Source organism: Gorilla gorilla, chromosome 10, assembly GCF_029281585.2.
Source record: "Gorilla gorilla gorilla isolate KB3781 chromosome 10, NHGRI_mGorGor1-v2.1_pri, whole genome shotgun sequence".
Lineage (NCBI taxonomy): Eukaryota > Metazoa > Chordata > Mammalia > Primates > Hominidae > Gorilla > Gorilla gorilla.
In genome coordinates this window covers 23,288,919-23,311,141 of record NC_073234.2, presented here as the reverse complement: position 1 = coordinate 23,311,141, position 22,223 = coordinate 23,288,919, and the positions used below count along the sequence as shown (strand labels likewise).

At 44.4% G+C, this 22,223-nt stretch overlaps 1 protein-coding gene across 2 annotated transcripts; it reads left to right on the top strand.

Moving 5' to 3' along the window:
• Window positions 1-2,014: 2,014 nt before the first annotated feature.
• Window positions 2,015-22,021, top strand: APOBEC1 (apolipoprotein B mRNA editing enzyme catalytic subunit 1). 2 transcript variants are annotated; one of them, XM_063693722.1, is made up of 6 exons: window positions 2,015-2,028; window positions 5,507-5,532; window positions 16,833-16,860; window positions 18,610-19,007; window positions 20,292-20,410; window positions 21,725-22,021. In XM_063693722.1, the coding sequence occupies exons 2-6, from the start codon at window positions 5,517-5,519 to the stop codon at window positions 21,872-21,874; spliced, it is 711 nt and encodes a 236-aa protein (XP_063549792.1). In that variant the 5' UTR covers window positions 2,015-2,028; window positions 5,507-5,516; the 3' UTR covers window positions 21,875-22,021. The 2 variants fall into 2 exon arrangements, with proteins under 2 accessions (XP_063549792.1, XP_030856728.3); XM_031000868.3 differs by lacking the exon at window positions 2,015-2,028 and having other exon boundaries at window positions 5,481-5,532.
• Window positions 22,022-22,223: the final 202 nt, after the last annotated feature.

Below are 22,223 nucleotides of genomic sequence, written 5' to 3'. Positions count from 1 at the left end.
TCTCTGCTTCAGCCTCCCGAGTAGCTGGAATTACAGGCACCTGCCACCACGCCTGGTTAATTTTTGTATTTTATTTTTTTGAGACGGAGTTTCGCTCTTGTTGCCCAGGCTGGAGTGCAAAGGCTTGATCTCGGCTCACCACAACCTCCACCTCCCAGGTTCAAGCAATTCTCCCACCTCAGCCTCCCAAGTTGCTGGGATTACGGGCATGCACCACCATGCCTGGCTAATTTTTGCATTTTTAGTAGAGACAGGGTTTCACCATGTTGGTCAGGCTGGTCTCGTACTCCCGACCTCAAGTGATCCGCCTGCCTCGGCCTCCCAACGTGCTGGGATTACAGGCGTGAGCTACAGTGCCCAGCCTAATTTTTGTATTTTTAGTAGAGAAGAGGTTTCATCATGTTGGCCAGGCTGGTCTCGAACTCCTGACCTCAGGTGATCCACCCGCTTCTGCCTTCCAAAGTGCTAGGATTACAGGTGTGAGCCACAGTGCCCAGCCTGCCAATTGGTTTTTAAATAAAGGTGCCAAGATAATCCAATGGGAAAAGTGTATACACACACACACACACACACATATATGTATTTCTTTCTTTCTTTTTTGAGATGGAGTCTCACTCTGTCACGCAGCCTGGAGTACACTGGCGAGATCTTGGCTCACTGTAACCTCTGCCTCCCGGGTTCAAGGACTTTTCCTGTCTCAGCCTCCCGAGTAGTTGGGATTACAGGCATGCACCACCACGCCGGCTAATTTTTGTATTTTTAATAGAGACAGTTTTACCATGTTGGCCAGGTTGGTCTTGAACTCCTGAGCTTAAGTGGTCTGTCCGCCTCGGTTTCCCAAAGTGTTAGGATTACAGGTGTGAGCCATGGTGCTTGGTCGGAAAAGTATATATTTTTTAAAACAAATGATGCTATAAAACTAAATATCCATACGAGGGAAAAATAATGCAGATATTCATATGTACAGAAAAGAATCCTGGCCAGGTGCAGTGGCTCATGCCTGTAATCTCAGCACTTTTGGAGGCCATGGAGGGTGGATCACTTGAGGTCAGGAGTTTGAGACCACCCTGACCAACGTGGTGAAATCCCATCTCTACTAAAAGTAGAAACAAAATTATCTGGGCATGATGCTGCACACCTGTAATCCCAGCTCCTTGGGAGGCTGAGGCAGGAGAATCGCTTGAACCCAAGAGGCGGAGGTTGCAGTGAGCCGAGATTTCGACAATGCACTCCAGCCTGGGCCAAAGAGCAAGACTCCATCTCAAAAAAAAAAAAAAAAAAAAGAATCCTGACCCTGACATCACACCATATACAAAAATAACTCAAAATGTATCATAGGTTTAGTGTAAAAGCTAAAACTAAAAATATATAAGTACCAGAAGAAAATATAGGAGAATATCTTTGTGCCTTTTGAGTAGACAATGATTTCATAGACAAAAAGCACTAACCATAAAAAGTAATCCAATTGATAAACTGAACTTTACTAAAACTTCATTAAACTTCTGCTCTTCAAAAGACACCATTAAGGAAAATAAAAGGCAAACCAGAGATTAAGGGAAATATATACAGACAGTCCCCAGTTTAATGATGGCATGACTTAGAATTTTTCAATTTTACAATGGTGTACAGGTGATACGCATTCAGTACAAATTGTATTTCAAGTACCCATACAGCCATTCGATTTTTCCTGTTAAGTGCAGTATTCAATAAATTGAATGAAATGTTAAGCACTTCATTTAAAAATAGTCTTGTGTTGGATGATTTTGCCTAAGTGTAGGCTAATATAAGTGTTCTCAGCATGTTTAAGGTAGGCTAGGCTATGATGTTTGGTAGGTTAGGTGTATTTTTTTTTTTTTTTTGAGACAGAGTTTCGCTCTTCTTGCCCAGGCTGGAGTGCAATGGCACGATCTCGGCTCACCACAACCTCTGCCTCCCAGGTTCAAGTGATTCTCCTGCCTCAGCCTCTCGAGTAGCTGGGATTACAGGCATGTGCCACCACACCCGGCTAATTTTGTATTTTTAGTAGAGGTGGGGTTTCTCCATGTTGGTCAGACTGGTCTCGAACTCCTGACCTCAGGCGATCCACCCGCCTTGGCCTCCCAAAGTGCTGGGATTACAGGTATGAGCCACTGCACCCGGCCAGGTTAGGTGTATTCAATGAATTTTCAACTTAACAATATTTTGCAATTATGATGGGATTATGGAGACATGACTTCATTGTAAACTGAGGAGCATTTGTATACAGATATGACAAAGCTTGTATCCACAATATGTAAAAAACTCTTACAACTCAGTAATGAGACAAAGAACCCAATTAAAAAATGGACGAGGCCAGGTGTGGTGGCTCACACCTGTAATCCCAGCACTTTGGGAGGCTGGGGCAGGTGGATCACCTGAGGTCAGGAGTTTGAGACCAGCCTGACCAACATGATGAAACCCCATCTCTACTAAAAATGCAAAAATCAGCCAGGCATGGTGGCACACGCCTGTAATCCCAGCTACTCGGGAGACTGAGGCAAGAGAATCACCTGAACCCGGGAGGAGGAGGTTGCAGTGAGCCAAGATGGGGCCATTGTACTCCAACCTGGGCAACAAGAGCAAAATTCTGTCTCCAGGGTGGGTGGGAGGTGGGCGAGGTAGGGAGGGAAGACAAAAAATTTGAACAAGTTTCAGAAAAAAGATATATAAATAACTAATAAGTACATGAAAAGATGTTCATTGCATTTAATTTTAATGCAAATTAAAATCACGATGAGATACTACCACACACTCACAAGTATGATTGTAACTAACAGGGCTGACATTACTAAGTACTGATGAGGTTGTATAGCAATTGGGGCTCTCTTATACACCTGATGAAAATGTCATAGTTCCAAGTTTTCTTAAACAAAACAGAACATGGATGAAGCGCGCAATAGGCATTCTAGTAGAAAACAAACCCAAGTTTTGCACCCTCTTGGCTGCTGCATGTTTACTTCCTGGGAGCATGTCCTACCATATCAGTTTCCTATTGCCGCTTCATGAAATTGCTACAGACTTAATGGTATAAAATGACACACATTGTTTTATAGTTCTGGAGGTCTGAAGTACAAAACAGGTCTCACTGAGCTGACATCAAGGTGTCATCAGGGTAGCATTTCTTCTGGAGGCTGTGGGGGAGAATCCATTCCTTGCCTTTTCCAGCTTCTACAGGCTTTCCTCATTCCTTGAATCGTGGCTCCCTTTGAGCCAGCAAGCAGAATCCTGCTCTCATCCTCATATCTCCATTTCGCATCCTGACTCGGACTCTTCTACCTCCCTCTAATAAGGACCCTGTGATTAGACTGTGCCCACCTGCATAATCCAGGATTGTCTTCTCATCTCAAGATTTTTAATTAACGACAAAGACCCTTTTGGCATTTAAGTTCATATGTTTAACAGATTCCAGGGATCAGGACATGGATATCACTGAGGGCTATTATCCTACCTTTTTTTTTTTTTTAGACGTAGTCTCACTCTGTTGCCCAGGCTGCAGTGCAATGGCGAGATCTCGGCTAACTGCAACCTCCCCTCCTGGGTTTGAGCAATTCTCATGCCTCAGCCTTCCGAGTAGCTGGGATTACAGTCACCTGCCACCATGCCCAGCTGACTTTTATATTTTTAGGAGACTGGATTTTGCCATGTTGGCCAGGGTGGTCTCGAACTCCTGACCTCAGGTGATCCTCCCATCTCTGCCTCTCATAGTACTGGGATTACAGGCGCGAGCCACCGCACCTGGCCTAACCTACTTTTATTCTACAATGATTCTATTCTTACCTAACTTAGAAAAACTTGGTCTCTGAAGGGCCTTTATTGATGATGTGGGATTTCTGCCCCTTCTTCAAAACACTGGTCTGCCCCTGTCCAAACTCCTGCTTTATCTCATGGAGGGTCCAGGTTGACTTTCATAACTAAGTAAAGTCTTGTATGTAGGATTCAGGTTTCAGGTTCATGGGGCCTTGAGATTCAAAGTTCAGGGGTTCTAGATTTGAGACACTAGAGGGAGACTTAGGCCTTGAGAAAGTGACCTCAATTCTAGGAGTAAGTGCTGAGACTCAGAGGAATTTTTGGCTTGAACTTGACCCAGGGTTCAGGCAACAGAGAGCAATGGCATAGAGAAGTATGGCATTTACTTTTTCAAGGGGGATAAAAAAAAAGAAGTGGCTGGGAGAGGTGGCTCACGCCTGTAATCCTAGCATTTTGGGAAGCTGAGGCAGGTGGATCACCTGAGGTCAGGAGTTTGAGACCAGCCTGGCCAACATGGAGAAACCCTGTCTCTACTAAAAATATAAAAATTAGCCTGGTGTGGTGGTGGGTGCCTGTACTCCCTGCTACTTGGGAGGCTGAGGCAGGAGAATCACTTGAACCTGGGAGGCAGATGTTGCAGTGAGCTGAGATCGCGCCATTGCACTCCAGACTGGGTGACAAGAGCGAAACTCTGTCTCAAAAAAAAAAAAAAAAAAGGCAGAAGTGGACTTGGCCACAGACTTAATCTTAGATTCAAGGATGACGAGAGCACCAAAGACCTGTACACAAATTAGCTGACTCAGAGGCCAAGGTCCTTCTCATTTTGTATCTAATAGCTCCCCTCCCCTCTCCAACACGGATGTGGGACAGAGAGCAAAATGAGAGGAAGTTGGAAATAGGTAAATAATAGCTGAAAGCCAAGGCCACAGTGTGCTCACCAGATAACATAAAAATTTTCAAGCTATAGTTACAGATTAAGTCTCTCTTAACTTTATTCTTCCTCTCATCTCTCCATTAAAGAATGATGCATCCTAGGCTAGGCACGGTGGCTCATGCCTGTAATCCCAGCACTTCGGGAGGACGAGGCGGGTGGATCACCTGAGGTCAAGAGTTCAAAAACAGCCTGACCAACATGGTGAAACCCCGTCTCTACTAAAAATACAAAAAATTAGCCGGGCATGGTGTTGGGCGCCTGTAATCCCAGCTACTCGGGAGGCTGAGGCAGGGGAATCGCTTGAACCTGGGAGGCAGAGGTTGCAGTGAGCCAAGATTGTGCCATTGCACTCCAGCCTGGGCGACAAGAGCAAAACTCTGTCTCAAAGAAAAAAAAAAAGAATGATGCATCCTTGATGCAGAGTAGGAGATAATGAAAAATAAATAAATAAAACAAAACAAAAAAGAATGATGGATCCACCTTGCCTTAATCTTTATTTAAAGAAAGAGAAAGTTTACCAAATTCAGATGTCATTGAAGAACTTTGGAATTTGGTACCCAGTGATCCACCCTACAAAATTCATGTCATTTGCATCATAGGCTTTCTCATCACTAAAGATGCAAATCCCCACGATAATGTCCCTCTCAGTCGGCCCCCTGTTTGTACAGACAGCTCAGATTCCCGTAACTGCCTGAGATGCGGGAATGAGTCATCCTCTGCCCAAGCAGGTGGCAGTGGGCACACCTGAAGCAACAAAGTCCAGGAACAATCAGCACAACTTATGACTCCAGAGGAGGAAGTCCAGAGACAGAGCACCATGACTTCTGAGAAAGGTAAAATGGATCCGGGGGCTTGGCAAGTATTCTTGAACAATGCAAGAATGGTGTGTGTGTGTGTGTGTGTGTGTGTGTGTGTGTGTGTGTGTGTGTGTCCTGCTGATTCTTGCATCTGTGGGTGTTTTCAAGCTTCCCTATTATTGATTAATATATTAGTCTTAAATAAGATGATTTATTATTATTAAATATTTACATCTCCAAGTGACTTTAACCAAATCAGTGTTTGTTTCACCATGATAAAAAATTAAGTAGCTGGGTGCTGTCGCTCACACCTCTAATCCCAGCACTTTGGGAGTCCAAAGAGGGTGGATCACTTGAGGCCCAGGGTTTGAGACCAGCCTGGCCAACATGGTGAAACCCTATCTGTACTAAAAATACAAAAATTAGCCAGGCATGGTGGCGCATGCCTGTAGTCCCAGCTACTCGGGAGGCTGAGGCAGGAGGATCGCTTGAACACAGGAGGCGGAGGCTGCAGTGACCTGAGATCACGCCATTGCACTCCAGCCTGGCGACAGAGCAAGACTGTCTCACGAAAATAAAAAAAAAGTTAAGTAAAAGTACAACTGTTTAAATAACAGTTTAAGGTAACAACAGACGTGATAGCATGAGAACAATGTGCTAATTGATAAATGAATTGACTATAACTAATTGATAAATTAGTGCACAGTAAGTGTTAGAAAAATGCATGGGAGAGGAAGAACACTTCAGGCTGAAGGAAGTAATTTCAGCTGAGCTAGGATTTGAGCTGGATTCTAAGAGAAGTGTAGACCTAAAAAAATTTTTATCTTATTTTGTTTTTAGAGACTAGGGGGTGGGTTCACTACTTCGCCCAGGCTGGTCTGGAACTCTTGGGCTCAAGCAATTCTCCACCCTTGGTCTCTCAAAGTACTAGGAATACAGGCATGAGCCACCATGCCTAACCAAAGTTTTGTTTTGTTTTTTTTTTTTTTTTAAGACTCGCCCTGTTGCCTAGGCTGGAGTACAGTGGTGTGATCACTGCTCACTGCTGTCTTGACCTCCTGGGCTCAAGAGATCCTCCCGCCTCAGCTTCCTGGGTAGCTGGGACAACAGGCACGGGCCACCAGCCCTGCTAATTTTTTTGTAGAGATGAGGTCTTGCTTTATTGCTCAGGCTGGTCTTGAACTCCTGGGCTCAAGTGATCCACTAGCCTCGGCCTCCCAAAGTACTGGGATTACAGGTGTAAGCCACCATGCCAGGCCAGAAGGGCAGACTTTGGATCGACAAAGAAGAGGAGATTCCAGGTTGATTGAATCCTATTGATGAACAGAATTTAAAAGCTTTTATAGAGACTTGTGTCTGGAATATAATGAATAAACTGATTAGGCTACAAAAAATTTATGTAAACAATTTGCAGTAAGACCAGAAAGCAAATTTGAAGTGTTATTATACTATAGAGGACTTTGAATGCCAGGCTCAAGGAGTGAAAGTTTTTCTTTATGGTAGAGGGAATATCTTTGGAGAATTTATGAATAGCACCGAGAGATGACTAAAATAGTGCTTTAGACACATTTACTTGACATGTGATGGGTTTTGGACTGGAAGCAAGGAGACCAGTTAGAAGACTATTGCAATAGTGTGAGTGTGATGGGGCAGAAGGTAATATAGATATCAGTTTGGAGTTCAAGTAACAATTTATTTTCTCCTTTATGTTCTCCATCTGTTAGAATTCTTTTTTAAGGTCAGGTGTGGTGGCTCACACCTGTAATCCCAGCACTTTGGGAGGTCAAGGCAGGCGGATCACCTGAGGTAGGGAGTTTGAGACCAGCCTGACCAACATGGAGAAACAACGTCTCTATTAAAAATACAAAATTAGCTGGGCATGGTAGCACATGCCTGTAATCCCGCTACTTGGGAGGCCAAGGCAGGAGAATCACTTGAACCAGGGAGGCGGAGGTTGCAGTGAGCCGAGATCGCGCCATTGCACTCCAGCCTGGGCAACAAGAGCAAAACTCCATCTCGAGAAAAAAAAAAAAAAAAAAAGAATTCTTTTTTAAGTGGCATACTGGGGGAAAGACCAAACACATTATTTGATTGTAGTATCTAATACCTTCCCTGGACTTTTCTTATGAAGGTGGTGTGTTCTATACCTCAAACTGTCCCCAGTCATGTGGCTGGTATCCTTGTCTTTGCATCCCAGGAATAATATTGATCAGTGTAGACACAGCATATGTCTCACCGTCCCTTTCTGAACTTCTCACTGCTGCTTCAGCTCTTTCAGAGAAAGTGTCTTCCCATCATCAAATGCCTTTTTCCTATGATGTGGCCTCTGTTTTTGTAAGGCTCCCTCGGAGTAGATTACTGGTTCAAGGGCCCCAATTTGCACTAAGATCTGAGAAGAGCTCATTCCAACGTGCCAGCCACCCACTTCCTCCTTCCTCCCAATGCTCAAATCCCCCATTCCTCCTTTAAAAGTAAGAGATTTGTTCTTCAGGTCACACTTGGAATAGTGTTTCCTGACTTCATCCTATTTCCTAGATATCTGGCTAATTTCTCATTTTAGTTCCTCTCCCCAGCTAGAACCACTCTCTACAAAAAAACCATGCCATGCCCAAGTCCTTTCTACAACTCCTCTACCATCCACTGCAAATGCATAAAAAGTAACACACACAAACAGGCACACACACAGCCTAGGGTAAAGCATGCTCTGTTTTAAAGGAAGTGTCTTCCAGAGCCTGTGAGTCTTCTTTGTCCAAAAATAGCACCTGCGAGTTAAGGCTTGGCCAGGAGCGTGGGATGAATTTCTTGCCTGCATCTCCCCAAATCACCCTTAGAGGTTCAGGCCTTGTCAGTGCCCATTTTATTGCCAGGAACATCCCCAAGCTCTGAGTCCTGAGAGGCGCAGGTCTCTAAAATTCAGTACTCTCCCTTGAATCATCCCCATACTCTCTAATGGCTTCTTACACTTAGCATACTATCCAGAGCTGGTAAGGCCCTGTGGCTTACCCCCTCCATTGCTCATCTCCCTCCGTTGCAGGTCTTGATCACTCCCACCCAGCCAGGCTGACTTGCTTGCTCTTCCTTGAACAAGTCAAGGTCCACACTTCAGGTCGTTTGCACCTGGTGTTCCCTGTGCTTGGAAAGCTCTCCCCTTCCCCAATGTCCACATGTCTTGCTCTCTAAATTTACATTCAGGTCTCAGCTTTAATGTCCCTCTTTACAGATGTCTTCTCTGACTGCCATCTCTGATATGGTCGATATGGTGCCCACACCACCTTTTGTCTCCTTCCAGTACTTTTCTTCTTCCTTTTTTTTTTGAGATGGAGTCTCTCTCGCTCTGTCTCCCAGGCTAGAGTGCAATGGTGTGATCTTGGCTTACTGTAACCTCCACCTCCCAGGTTCAAGTGATTCTCCTGCCTCAGCCTCCCGAGTAGCTGGGATTACAGGCACGTGCCACCACGCCCGGCTAATTTTTGTATTTTTAGTAGAGACAGGGTTTTGCCATATTGGCCAGGCTGGTCTCAAACTCCTGAACTCAGGTGATCCACCCGCCTTGGCCTCCCAAAAGTGCTGGGATTACAGGCGTGAGCCACCGTACCCGGCCGTCTTTTTTAAAATTTTTAAATTTTTTTTATTTTTTAAAGACAATGTCTTGCTCTGTCGCCCAGGCTGGAGTGCAATGGCGATCACGGCTCACTGTAGCCTCGAACTCCTGGGCTCAAGTGATCCTCCCACTTCAGCCTTCTGAGCAGTGGGGACTACTGGTGCACACCACCATGCCCGGCTAATTTAAAAAAGGTTTTGTTTTGTTTTGTTTTGTTTTGTAGAGACGGGGTCTTGCTGTGTTGCTTACGGTAGTCTCAATTTCCTAGCCTCAAGCAATCCTCCTGCCTCAGCCTCCTGAAGTGTTGGGATTATAGGCATGATCTATGGCACCCAGCCAGGGATTCTTTTGACTAAAGGAGAGATCAAGATAATCCCCACTCCCTGAAGCCCTGTGCATTGGGAATTTAGATGACTGCTCATATCCACATCAATTGTTACTTCCCATCTCTCAATTCTAGTGCTGGACCTACTGTTAGGTTCTATACCTAAGAGCAGCAATTGTTGCTTTTTTCTCTTTCCCCTTCCAGGTTAGCACGATTCAAAGGGAGAATCTGTGCCCCACTTGAGGTCCCTTATGTAGCAGGACTGCCCTGTAAATGTCTTCAGGAACCACTTGACTCCAGTTGGAACCTGGTCCTTTTTTGCTGGTTCAATAGGATCTTTCCATATGTTCTTTACAAGTATCTTTTTACACTTATTACTCATTCAGTTATCTTTTCTCCTTCCTCTCGAGTTGTGGTTTAAAATATGTATAATTACAATTATAAAGAGATATCTATCTATCTATCTATCTATCTATCTATCTATCTATCTATCATCTGTCATCAAAGATATCCTGGCTTCTCTCCACACTACCAAATACTCTTTCTTATTTTTTAATTATAATTTTTATTTCAGATTCATGGGGTACACGTGCAGATTTGTTACAAGGGTATATATTGTGTGATGCTGAGGTTTGGGCTTGTATTGACTCTGCTACCGAGATAGTGAACATAGTACCCAATGGGAAGTTTTTCAGCTCTTTCCCCTCTCCCTCCCTCAGTCCTTTTGGACTTTTCCAGTGTCTATTGTTCCCGTCTTTTTTTTTTTTTTCTTTGAGACGGAGTCTCGCTCTATCACCCAGGCTGGAGTGCAGTGGCGCAATTTTGGCTCACTGCAAGCTCCGCCTCCCGGGTTCACGCCATTCTCCTGCCGCAGCCTCCCGAGTAGCTGGAACTATAGGTGCCTGCCACCACACCCGGCTTTTTTTTTTTTTTTTTTTTTTGTATTTTTAGTACAGACGGGATTTCACCATGTTAGCCAGGATGGTCTCGATCTCCTGACCTTGTGATCCACCCGCCTCCGCCTCCCAAAGTGCTGGGATTACAGGTGTAAGCCACCATGCCTGGCTGTTCCTGTCTTTATGCCTATGTGTACCCAAGGTTTAGCTCCCACTTATAAGTGAGAACATGCAATATTTGGTTTTCTGTTTCTGTGTTAATTTGCTTAGGATAATGGTATCCAGCTGCATCTATGTTGCTGCAAAGGACATGATTTATGATTTCATTCTTTTGTATAGCTGTATAGTTTTCCATCAAATACCCTTTTTTTTTTTTTTTAGATGGAATCTCATTCTGTCACCAAGGGTGGAGTGCAGTGGCACATTCTTGGCTCACTGCAAGCTCCGCCTCCCGGGTTCAAGCGATTCTTGTGCCTCGGCCTCCTGAGTAGCTGGGATTACAAGCATGGGCCACCATGCCTGGCTAATTTTTTGTATTTAGTAGAGACGGGGTTTCACCATGTTAGGTTGGTCTCGAACTCCTGACCCTCAGGTGATCCACCCGCCTAGGCCTCCCAAAGTGCTGGGATTACAGGTGTGAGCCACTGTGCCTGGCCCAAATACCCTTTCTTTCTTTCTTTCCTTCTTTCTTTCTTTCTTTCTTTCTTTCTTTCTTTCTTTCTTTCTTTTTTCTTTCCTTCCTTCCTTCCTTCCTTCCTTTCCTTCCTTCCTTCCTTCCTTTCTTTTTTTGAGACAGAGTCTTGCTCTGTCACGCAAGCTGGAGGGCAGTGGCATGATCTCTGCTCACTGCAACCTCTGCCTCCCGGGTTCAAGCAATTCTCCTGCCTCAGCCTCCAGAATAGCAGGGATTACAGGGGCCTGCCACCACACCTGGCTAATTTTTGAATTTTTAGTAGAGACGGGGTTTCACCATGTTGCCCAGGCTAGTCTTGAACCCTTGACCTTGTGAACCACCCACCTCAGCCTCCCAAGTGTTGGGATTACAGGCGTGAGCCACCGCACCCAGCCCAAATACCCTTTCTCGAAATTGAAACTTTATTTTATTTTATTTATTTATTTTTTTGAGACGTAGTCTCGCTCTGTCGCCCAGGCTGGAGTGCAGTGGCTTGATCTCGGCTCACTGCAAGCTCTGCCTCCCAGGTTCACGCCATTCTCCTGCCTCAGCCTCCCGAGTAGCTGGGACTACAGGCGCCCGCCAACACACCTGGCCAGTTTTTTGTATTTTTAGTAAAGTTGGGGTTTCACCGTGTTAGCCAGGATGGTCTCGATCGCCTGACCTCATGATCCGCCCGCCTCGGCCTCCCAAAGTGCTGGGATTACAGGCATGAGCCACTGCGCCTGGCCAGTAGTTGCATTTTTAGTTTTTCTTTTTTAAAATAAATTTGCAAACTGTTTTCCAGTATGGCTGTACCAGTTTACATTCCCAACAGCAAAGTATGACAGATTCAGTTTCTCTGCATCCTTACCAGCATTTGGTGTTTTGCATGCGTGTCTGTGCACACACACCTATACACACACATATAGCCATTCTGATAGATGTGTAGGAATATCTCATTGTGGTTTTAATTTGTATCTCCCTGGTGCAAATTAAATGGTGAGTTGGTCACAAGTACTCCAGGTTGCCGGTAGTTCCTTTTGTGTGTGTGTGTGTGATTTTTAAATTTCAAATATAAACATATATATATATACACACACACATATATATATACACACATATATATATATACACATACATATACACATATATATATACACACATATATATATACACACACATATATATATATATATTTTTTTTTTTTTTTGAGAGGGAGTTTCACTCTTGTTGCCCAGGCTGGAGTGCAATGGCGCGATCTCGGCTCACCGCAACCTCCGCCTCCTGGGTTCAAGCGATTCTCCTGCCTCAGCTTCCTGAGTAGCTGGGATTACAGGCATGCGCCACCACACCCAGCTAATTTTGTATTTTTAGTAGAGACGGGGTTTCTCCATGTTGGTCAGGCTGGTCTCGAACACCTGACCTCAGGTGATCTGCCTGCTTCAGCCTCCCAAAGTGCTGGGATTACAGGCATAAGCCACCGCGCCCGGCCTATAAATATATTTTTAAATTTTCTTTTTTTGGTGGAAGTGCTTTTTTTTTTTCTTTTGAGATGGAGTTTTGCTCTCGTTGCCCAGGCTGGAGTGCAATGGCATGATCTGGGCTCACCGCAACCTCTGCCTCACAGGTTCAAGTGATTCTTGTGCCTCGGCCTCCCAAGTAGCTGGGATTACAGGCACGCGCCACCACACCCAGCTAATTTTTGTATTTTTAGTAGAGACGGGGTTTCACCATGTTTGTCAGGCTGGTCTTGAACTCCTGACCTAAGGTGATCCACCCACCTCAGCCTCCCAAAGTGAGCCATCGTGCCTGGCCTAAATTTTCAATCAATATGTGCCAAGTGATTATTATTTAAAAATATTAGCTTGAGAAGAGTTCTCAGACTCAATTTTATTGTCATGAGCCTCTTACAGTGAGGTCTCACAGACTTCCTTTTTCCTTCATGCCACTGACTCTGAGACCATCTGGCACTGTGACACCTCTGTTGGGTAATCAAGCCATAAATCAAAATCTTTAGTCTCCAGTTCCTGTACTGCCTGTCTCAAAATGCATCCTGAGTCTGAAAAATAATGTACCCATAACCAAGGATTCCAACACCTATTTAATCATCTATCAAACCTGAAATAAAAACCCAATTTTGGCCGGGCACGGTGGCTCACGCCTGTAATCCCAGCACTTTGAGATGCTGAGGGGGGCAGATCACATGAGGCCAGGAGTTTGAGACCAGCCTGGCCAAGATGGTGAAACCCCATCTCTACTAAAAATACAAAAATTAGCCGGGTGTGGTGACGCACGCCTGTAATCCCAGCTACTTGGGAGGCTCAGGCACGAGAATCACTTGAACCCTGGAGGCAAAGTTTACAGTGAGCCAAGACTGCACCACTGCACTCCAGCCTGGGTGATGGAGTGAGACTCTGTCTCAAAACAAAACAAAACAAAACAAAACAAAACAAATCAATTTCCAGGTGATTCTATTTCGGAAATTGGAAGAAATTAGGGATTTTTGATCAGTCCATGCATTTTTGTCATAGACTTCAATTCTCTTCCATGAAATGGTTTTGGGTATTTTTTTTTGTTACTTATTTATAATTTTAGTTTAATTATTATTATCTTTTTTTGAGACAGGGTCTGTCTCTCTTGCCTCTGCTGGAGTGCAGTGGCGTGCTCATGGCTCACTGCAGCCTCAACCTCCTGGGCTCAAGTGATTATCCCACCTCAGCTTTCCTAGTAGCTGGGACTACAGGCATGCACCACTACAGCTGGTTAAACTTCTGTATCTTTTTGTAGAGACGGAAATTTCCCCATTTTACCCAGGCTGGCCTTGATATCTTAGGCTTAAGCGACCATCTTGCCTTGGCCTCCCAAAGTGCTGGGATTACAGGTGTGAGTCACTGCCCACAGCCTGGTTTGTTTTTTAATTTTGTTTTGTTGTTATTGATTGTTTTTATTTTAAGGAATTTAGTAGCTCTAGATGCAGGCTTATCTTCAGTTTTCCACAGCCCTTGCTCACTTTCTTTTCATGGGAATGGCCTGGGCCTACTGTAGAAAGCACACTTCACAGTATATGGCTAGCCCTCTATATGAAAAATAAAACGTCAGAAAGTGTGCAATCCACCTCTCTCCAGCCTTAAAGGTGCAAAAAGCCTCAGAGTCACTTCAAAAGTGTTCTAACTTTGGAGACATATTCCAAGGACTGGCTCAACTTAGGTTCTATGTTATACAACTAAACATTCAGCTAACAATTTGGCAGTCATGGCGAGGAAACATACACACGAGGCTCAGTTCAAGGGTAGTAACTTAGTATGAAATGCAGTTGGTTCAAATGATTCTGGCTGGGATGCCAAATATGTAATTGAGATGTTTATGTTACCAGTATTATTAGTTTCCTTTTTCCTCTGTTAAATAGCTATTTACACACACACACACACAGAGACACACACACACACACACACACACGTACATACAATATACTAGGACACCAAGTGGGTATTTTTGCAACCCAAACTAAAAATCCATAAGCATATGCATGGAAAACCAAATAGTAGAGATAAGAAAGAGAAGTATTCTTACACAGGAGGCTCTCACCTCCTCAAAATTCCCCAGTTGATATTTAATGTCAATGATGTTCTTGCCATTGAAATAAACATAAAACAGGCATCTTTCTAACCCTCTGAAAGGCTGCCATAATAACAGTGCTTAACGTTTATGAAGCATCTGCTGCGTCAGGCACCTTGCAAATGTTTTCCATTCATTGTGTTACGTGAGTCTTCCGACAACCTTGTGGAATAGGCAATCTTAGGGTCTACATTTGACAAATGGGGAAACTGAGGTCTAGAGAGGTTAGGAAACTTGCCAAATGTGTTAGAGCAAGTAATTGGCTAAACTGGGGTTATAACCCGTTTTTCTCTGACCCTAGAGCCTTGGCTCTTGATTGCAACACTGTGTTGCTTCTTTAGACTAGACTGAGATTCATGGACCGTTTAAGTTCGTAACCACCTTTGAGAGTCTGAATGGAGGACATGGTTTTGCCTGGTTTTACTTCCTCCTCTAGAGTGCGGGGTCCATATTCCTCTGATGATAAGGGCCAGGAGCGCCATCTAAACAAAGTACTGCTTAGATCACTCCAAAGCCGGGGCCACTCACACAGCACCGCAGGAAACTGAACCTCTGTCCTTTCCAGCCCAGACTTTCTTCCACGGAGTGACACTGATTAGTTTGTAGGCCAGGTGAGGCATGATTTCATAACCGTGGAGTAATCTGACCAGGGTCATGCAGGGGAGCAGCAGGCCTGCAGTATATAAATTCCCAAATACACATCTTCCATTTATTTCCTTATTTCTCTCTTTAAAAAAAAAATTTGGCCTAGGCATGGCGAATCATGCCTGTAATCCCAGCACTTTGCGAGGCTGAAGCAGGAGGATCTCTTGAGCTCAGGAGCTTGAGACCAACCTGGGCAACACAGAGAGACCACGTCTCCACAAAAAAAAAAAAACAAATGAAATAAAATTTTAATTTTTTAAGAGACAGGGTCTCACTGTATCACCCAGGCTATGTACAGTGACATAATCATAGCTCACAGTAACCTGGAACTCCTGGGCTCTAGTGATCCTCCCTCCTCAGCCACTCAAGTAGCCACAAGTGTGTGCCAACACACCCTGCTAATTTTACATTTTGTAGGAATGGGGTCTCACTGTGTTGCCCAGGCTGGTCTCAAATTTCTGGCTTCAAGAGATCCTCCTGCCTTGGCCTCTCAAAAAGCTGGAATTATAGGTATGAGCCACTGCACTCTCTCTATATATATAAAATCAAAGCCCCACCAATGCCACCTCCTTTTCTGTTTTCCAAACTACTCCACCACCATGGTCTGCACCACTCCCTGTGAGGCCCCTCAAAGCTGTCCATGCCCATGTCTACATTAGGCTTCTCTACCCATCGTGTCATAACATTTCCTGTATTTCCATTTCTTTCTTTTTTTTTTTTAAGGAGTCTTGCTCTGTCACCCAGGCTAGAGTGCAGTGGCGTGATCCCAGCTCACTGCAACCTCCACCTCCTGGGTTCAAGCAATTCTCCTGCCTCAGCCTCCCAAGTAGCTGGGATTACAGGCATGTGCCACCATGCCCAGCTAATTTTTTTGTGTATTTTTAGTAGAGATGGGGTTTCTCCATGTTGGTCAGGCTAGTCTCGAACATCCGACCTCAGATGATTTGCCCGCCTCGGCCTCCCAAAGTGCTGGGATTACAGGCGTGAGCCACCACGCCCAGCCTATTTTTAATTTTTATTTTTGAGACAGAGTTTCACTCTTTTGCCCAGGCTGGAGTGCAATGGTGCGATCTTGGCTCACTGCAACCTCCTCTCCCCAGGTTCAAGTGATTCTCCTGCCTCAGCCACCCGAGTAGCTGGGACTATAGGTGCCTGCAACCACACCTGGCTAATTTTTGTATTTTTGGTAGAGACAGGGTTTCACCATGTTGGCCAGGCTGGTCTCGAACTCCTGACCTCAGGTGATCCACCTGCCTCGGTCTCCCAAAGTGCTAGAATTACAGGCGTGAGCCACTGCACCCGGCCTCTAAGAGGCTTTAAGAAGTGACTTTCCCATTGTGCTTAATCATTTTTGTTGAAGCCTTAAGGCAGACTACCTTGTTTGGGATTGGGCATCTGGGAAAAGAGATTTTGGCAGAGTCCTTAAAAATCTTGCTTTTCTTGGGTACAATGAGCTGGTCCAATACAATTAATCCATGAGAGAATCTTCAAATTCCATTTTTTGAGATGATTTGCAGGTTTGGAATAATAGAGCACTTTTTCTTAGCAACTCATTTGATATTTGAGTGTTGTTTGACGTAATCATATCTTGGTCAACAGGTCCTTCAACCGGTGACCCCACTCTGAGGTAAGAATAACACTATCACAGTGCCCATTTAATTCGATCAAGAATCAATGGGTATTTAAGAGCTGTGCATGGTGGCACATGCGTCTATAATCCCAGCTACTCAGGAGGCTGAGGCAGGAGTAGGAGGATCGCTTGAGCCCAGGAGGTCAAGGCTGCAGTGAGCTATGATTGCACCACTGCACTGCAGCCGGTGTAACAGACTGAGACCCTGTCTCAAAAAAAAAAAAAGGAACTGTGGATATAGCTTTCTTTATTGTTCCTTTTCTCTTTTGCCATTTTCCATTCTTTCTTTCATTTTTGCCTTTTCCAGTTTCATTTTCTATGGTTATTGTTTTTTATATCTTTGCTCTTATGTCTTTTGATCTCTTTAAATAAATGATTTTCTAGCTTGCTTATCTGTTATTGTCTTACGATTTCTCTTCTTTTTTAAAATCGCATGCTTTTATAGCCATTAGTGAAATACCTGGGAAACTCATTCGTCACTTTAACTTCATCTTCGTTTTATAATGTCTGCCCATTTTTCAGACATAGGACAGGGAAGTCATGTCAAGGAATATATTATCTCGTGATAGGTGGAAGGATTGATCTATGTAGTAAATGAATGTGATACTTTAGGGATGAGTGGGAACTATTAGGATGTAATAAGCTTGTGACTTAACCATATTGCAAAGAAGAGTCTGCAGTTCAATTTTGAGTTTCCCTTGAGTCACAGCTGTCAGACATAGAGTGTTAAATCTAAAGACACCACTGAGAGCAAGTAGAATTTCTTTCTTATAGGAGTTAGTATATAGAATCCTAATGTGGAAGAATCTTGAGGCTAAATTGCTCTTTTGTCTGTTCTTGACAATACAATCTTGTTGGCAATTTGAGGCTTCAACACTTGAGAAAATCTGGTTAGAGTCCATTGAGGAATAGAAAAGATAAGGATTGGAACATAGCACCTCTAGGTGTAAAATAGAAAAGTTAGAATATAGCTAGGCATGGTGGGGCACACCTGTAGTCTCAGCTACTCAGGAGGCTGAGGCAGGAGAGTAGCTTGAGTCCAGGAAGGGGAGATGAGGCTGGCCAGCTTAGAGGGACCATGTCTTAAAAAAAAAAAAAAAAAAAAAAAAAGGGTTAGAATATACTGAAAGAAATTTTAAAAGAGAAACAAAGACACACTTATACCTGAATTCAAGACTAAAACATAATGGTATTAGAGAGTGGTCACCAAATAATGTGACTGGGGGAAAAAACCTGTGCACTATGTTTGTGAGAAAAAAAAATCTGATAATTCAAACAGACCTCTTCAGATAACTTTGAGACATATACTAGAAAAAGAAGTTTCCTGAGATGTTATGTCTCAGATCAGCCTGATAGAAGAGGGGAGCAGAGGCTGGGCGTGGTGGCTCACAACTGTAATCCCAGCACTTTGGGAGGCTGAGGTGGGTGAATCACAAGGTCAGGAGTTCGAGACCAGCCTGGCCAACATGGTGAAACCCCGTCTGTACTAAAAATACAAAAAAATTAGCTGGACATGGTGGCGGGAGCCTGTAATCCCAGCTACTTGGGAAGTTGAGGCAGAAAAATCACTTGAACCTGGGAGGCGGAGGTTGTGGTGAGCTGAGATTGCACCACTGCACTCCAGTCTGGGCAACAGTGTGAGACTCCATCTTAAAAAAAAAAAAAAAAAGAAGAGGGGAGCAGGAAAAGATTTCTAAGATCTCTCTAAATATGGCATTACAGTGTGGGCTGCTTTTTGTATTTCAGGAGAAGAATCGAACCCTGGGAGTTTGACGTCTTCTATGACCCCAGAGAACTTCGTAAAGAGGCCTGTCTGCTCTATGAAATCAAGTGGGGCATGAGCCGGAAGATCTGGCGAAGCTCAGGCAAAAACACCACCAATCACGTGGAAGTTAATTTTATAAAAAAATTTACGTCAGAAAGACATTTTCACCCATCCATCAGCTGCTCCATCACCTGGTTCTTGTCCTGGAGTCCTTGCTGGGAATGCTCCCAGGCTATTAGAGAGTTTCTGAGTCAGCACCCTGGTGTGACTCTAGTGATCTACGTAGCTCGGCTTTTTTGGCACATGGATCAACAAAATCGGCAAGGTCTCAGGGACCTTGTTAACAGTGGAGTAACTATTCAGATTATGAGAGCATCAGGTAAAAACAGTAAACAAAGAAACTTCATTGTTTACAACAGACTGTGGTGATAGTAGCTGTTTTTAGGCCAGAAGATTGGTTAGCCCAGGCTGGAAGTCTCAGAAGTAAAAGTCCAAAATAATGTCATAAAGGACTAGGTCTGAAATTCATGACAAGGAAAGTTACAAAAATACAACTCCTGGCTACGCATGGTGGCCCATGCCTGTAATCCCAGAACTTTGGGAGGCCAAGGCAGGAGGATCACTTGAAGCCAGGGGTTCAAGATCAGCCTGGGCAACATAGTGAGACCCCATCTCTAAAAAAAAATTTAAAAATCAGGCCAGGTGCGGTGGCTCACACCTGTAATCTCAGCACTTTGGGAGGCTGAGGTGGGCGGATCACGAGGTCAGGAGATGGAGATCATCCTGGCTAACATGGTGAAACCCCGTCTCTACTAAAAAATACAAAAAAATTAGCCGGGCGTGGTGGCGGGCACCTGTAGTCCCAGTGGAGGCTGAGGCAGGAGAATGGCATGAACCCGGGAGGCGGAGCTTGCAGTGAGCCGGGGTCGCGCCACTGGAGTGCAGTGAGTGCACAGAGTGAGACTCCATCTCAAGATAAAATAAAATAAAATAAAATAAAAAAATCAGACAGGCATGGCAGCATACACCTTTAGAGGCTGAGGTAGGAAGATCTCCTGAGCCCAGAAGTTTAAGGCTGCAGTGAGCTATGATTGGACCACTGCACACTGGCCTAGGTGACAGAGCGAGACCCTGTATCAAAAAACAAAAACAAAAACAAACAACAACTCTTTTTTTTTTTTTTTTTTTTTTTTGAGACGGAGTCTTGCTCTTTCGCCCAGGCTGGAGTGCAGTGGCGCAATCTCGACTCACTGCAAGCTCCGCCTGGGGTTCACGCCATTCTCCTGCCTTAGCCTCCCCAGTAGCTGGGACTACAGGCGCCCACCACCACGCCTGGCTAATTTTTTGTATTTTTAGTAGAGACGGGGTTTCACTGTGTTAGGCAGGATGGTCTCGATCTCCTGGCCTGTGATCCACCCGCCTCGGCCTCCCAAAGTGCTGGGATTACAGGCGTGAGCCACCGCACCCGGCCAAAAACTCTTTTCTCTAGTCTTGCCTCTCAGCCATCTTTAAATGAACTGCTTTATTCTTTTTAGGGGGTCTAATGTCCAGCAGCAACTAGACTAGAGACTACAGGCTTTCCATATGGGAAGCTAGGTTGGGGATCTTCTTAAGTAATTTACCATTGTGCTTGTTGAATGAGCCAAGATTTGTGTTTCCTTAGAGTATTATCACTGCTGGAGGAATTTTGTCAACTACCCACCTGGGGATGAAGCTCACTGGCCACAATACCCACCTCTGTGGATGATGTTGTACGCACTGGAGCTGCACTGCATAATTCTAGTAAGTCACTTTAGGGACACAAATGCTGATGCAAAAAGAAGCATCCTTCTTCAAAGTTCTTTCCTGAGAAAATTTGACTCATATCTTCTTTTTGACATTTATATTGAGATTTAGTTATTTAACTAGCTAGCTCCTCTTAAGAAAATCTCAGAGCCAGGTATGGTGGTGCACACCTGTAGTCCCGGCTACGCAGGAAGCTTGAGTCTAGGAGTTGCAAGCTGCAGTGAGCTATGATCACGCCAATATGCTCCAGCCTGCATGGTATAACAAGATCCTGTTTCTAAAACACAGCTGGGTACAGTGGCTCATGCCTGTAATCCAAGCACTTTGGGAGGCCAAGATGGGAGGATTGCTTGAGGCCAGGAGTCTGAGACCAGCCTGGCCAACATAATGAGACCCCATCTCTATAAAAAAGAAAATTATGTATCAAACAAGCAAACAAACAACATCTAAGCCCAAGAACAAGAAGTGCGTTTGTGGGAGGTAAGTGGGAGAAGGGAATTTGGGTAAACCGATCTAAGATATGGGTGGTCCCCATATTAATTACATTTTATCATTTTTATTCTTATTTTATTATCATTATCTTTTAAGCCACAGGGTCTCGCTGTGTTGCCTAGGCTGGGGTGTAGCGGCTATTCACAGGCACCATCACAGCAACCCACAGCCTCAAACTCCGAATTCCTAGCCTCAAGCAATCCTCTGACCTCAGCCTTCTGGGTAGCTAGAACTACAGGCGTGTGTCATCATGTCTGGCTTTATCATTATTATTGTTCTTGTTACTACAACACATATTGGCTCTACTGTATTTCAGATATTCTCCTTTCCCTTATTAGTATGTGTAATCTTATTGAAGAGAATGTACGTGTTCCATTGGATTCTCTTGAAAGTGGTTCAGGCTGGGTGCAGTGGCTCATGCTTGTAATCCTAGCACTTTGGGAGGCAGAGGGGAGTGGATGGCTTGAGCCCAGAAGTTGGAGACCAGCCTGGGCAACATGGCGAAACCACATCTCAACAAAAACACAAAAAAATTAGCTGGGTGTGGTGGTGCGTGCCTGTAGTCCCAGCTACTTGGGAGGCTGAGGTGGGAGAATTGTTTGAGCCTAGGAGGTTGAGGCTGCAGTGAGCTGTGATTGCACCACTGTGCTCCAGCCTGGGTGAATGCAGTGAGTCCAGAACCAGACCCTGCCTGGGAAAAAAAAAAAAGAAGAAATAGTTAAATCATCTTCCAACTAACATTTTTAAATGTTTGTGGTGATAATATTATTAATTAAAATATTCATCCTAAGGATTAAATATAATCCTTTTTTATTCCAGAGTCTTCCACCCTGTTTAAAGATTTCAAGAAGATGGCAAAATCATCTTACATTTTTCAGACTTCATCTTCAAAACTGCCATTACCAAATGATTCCGCCACACATCCTTTTAGCTACAGGGCTGATACATCCTTCTGTGGCTTGGAGATGAATAGGATGATTCCGTGTGTGTACTGATTCAAGAACAAGCAATCATGACCCACTAAAGAGTGAATGCCATTTAGAATCTAGAAATGTTCACAAGGTACCCCAAAACTCTGTAGCTTAAACCAACAATAAATATGTATTACCTCTGGCAGTTTCTGTGGGTAAGGAATTTAGAAGCAGCTTATCTGTGTGTTCCTGTCTCAGGTCCCCCACGAGGTTGTAGTCAAGATGGCAGCCAGCGCTGCAATCATTTGAGGGCTTGACTGAGGCTGGAGAATGTGCTTCCCAGGTGGCAGGCTCAGATGGCTGGCAAGTTTGTGCTAGTGGCTGGTAGAAGGTTTCAGTTTCTTGCC

Excerpts from the sequence above, each read along its gene's own strand:
- APOBEC1 (XM_031000868.3), top strand. The coding sequence starts at position 5,481 with ATGACTCCAGAGGAGGAAGTCCAGAGACAGAGCACCATGACTTCTGAG. Across the intron at positions 19,008-20,291 it reads TCAGATTATGAGAGCATCAG|AGTATTATCACTGCTGGAGG; the intron begins GTAAAAACAGTA and ends GTGTTTCCTTAG. Across the intron at positions 20,411-21,724 it reads AGCTGCACTGCATAATTCTA|AGTCTTCCACCCTGTTTAAA; the intron begins GTAAGTCACTTT and ends TTTTTATTCCAG.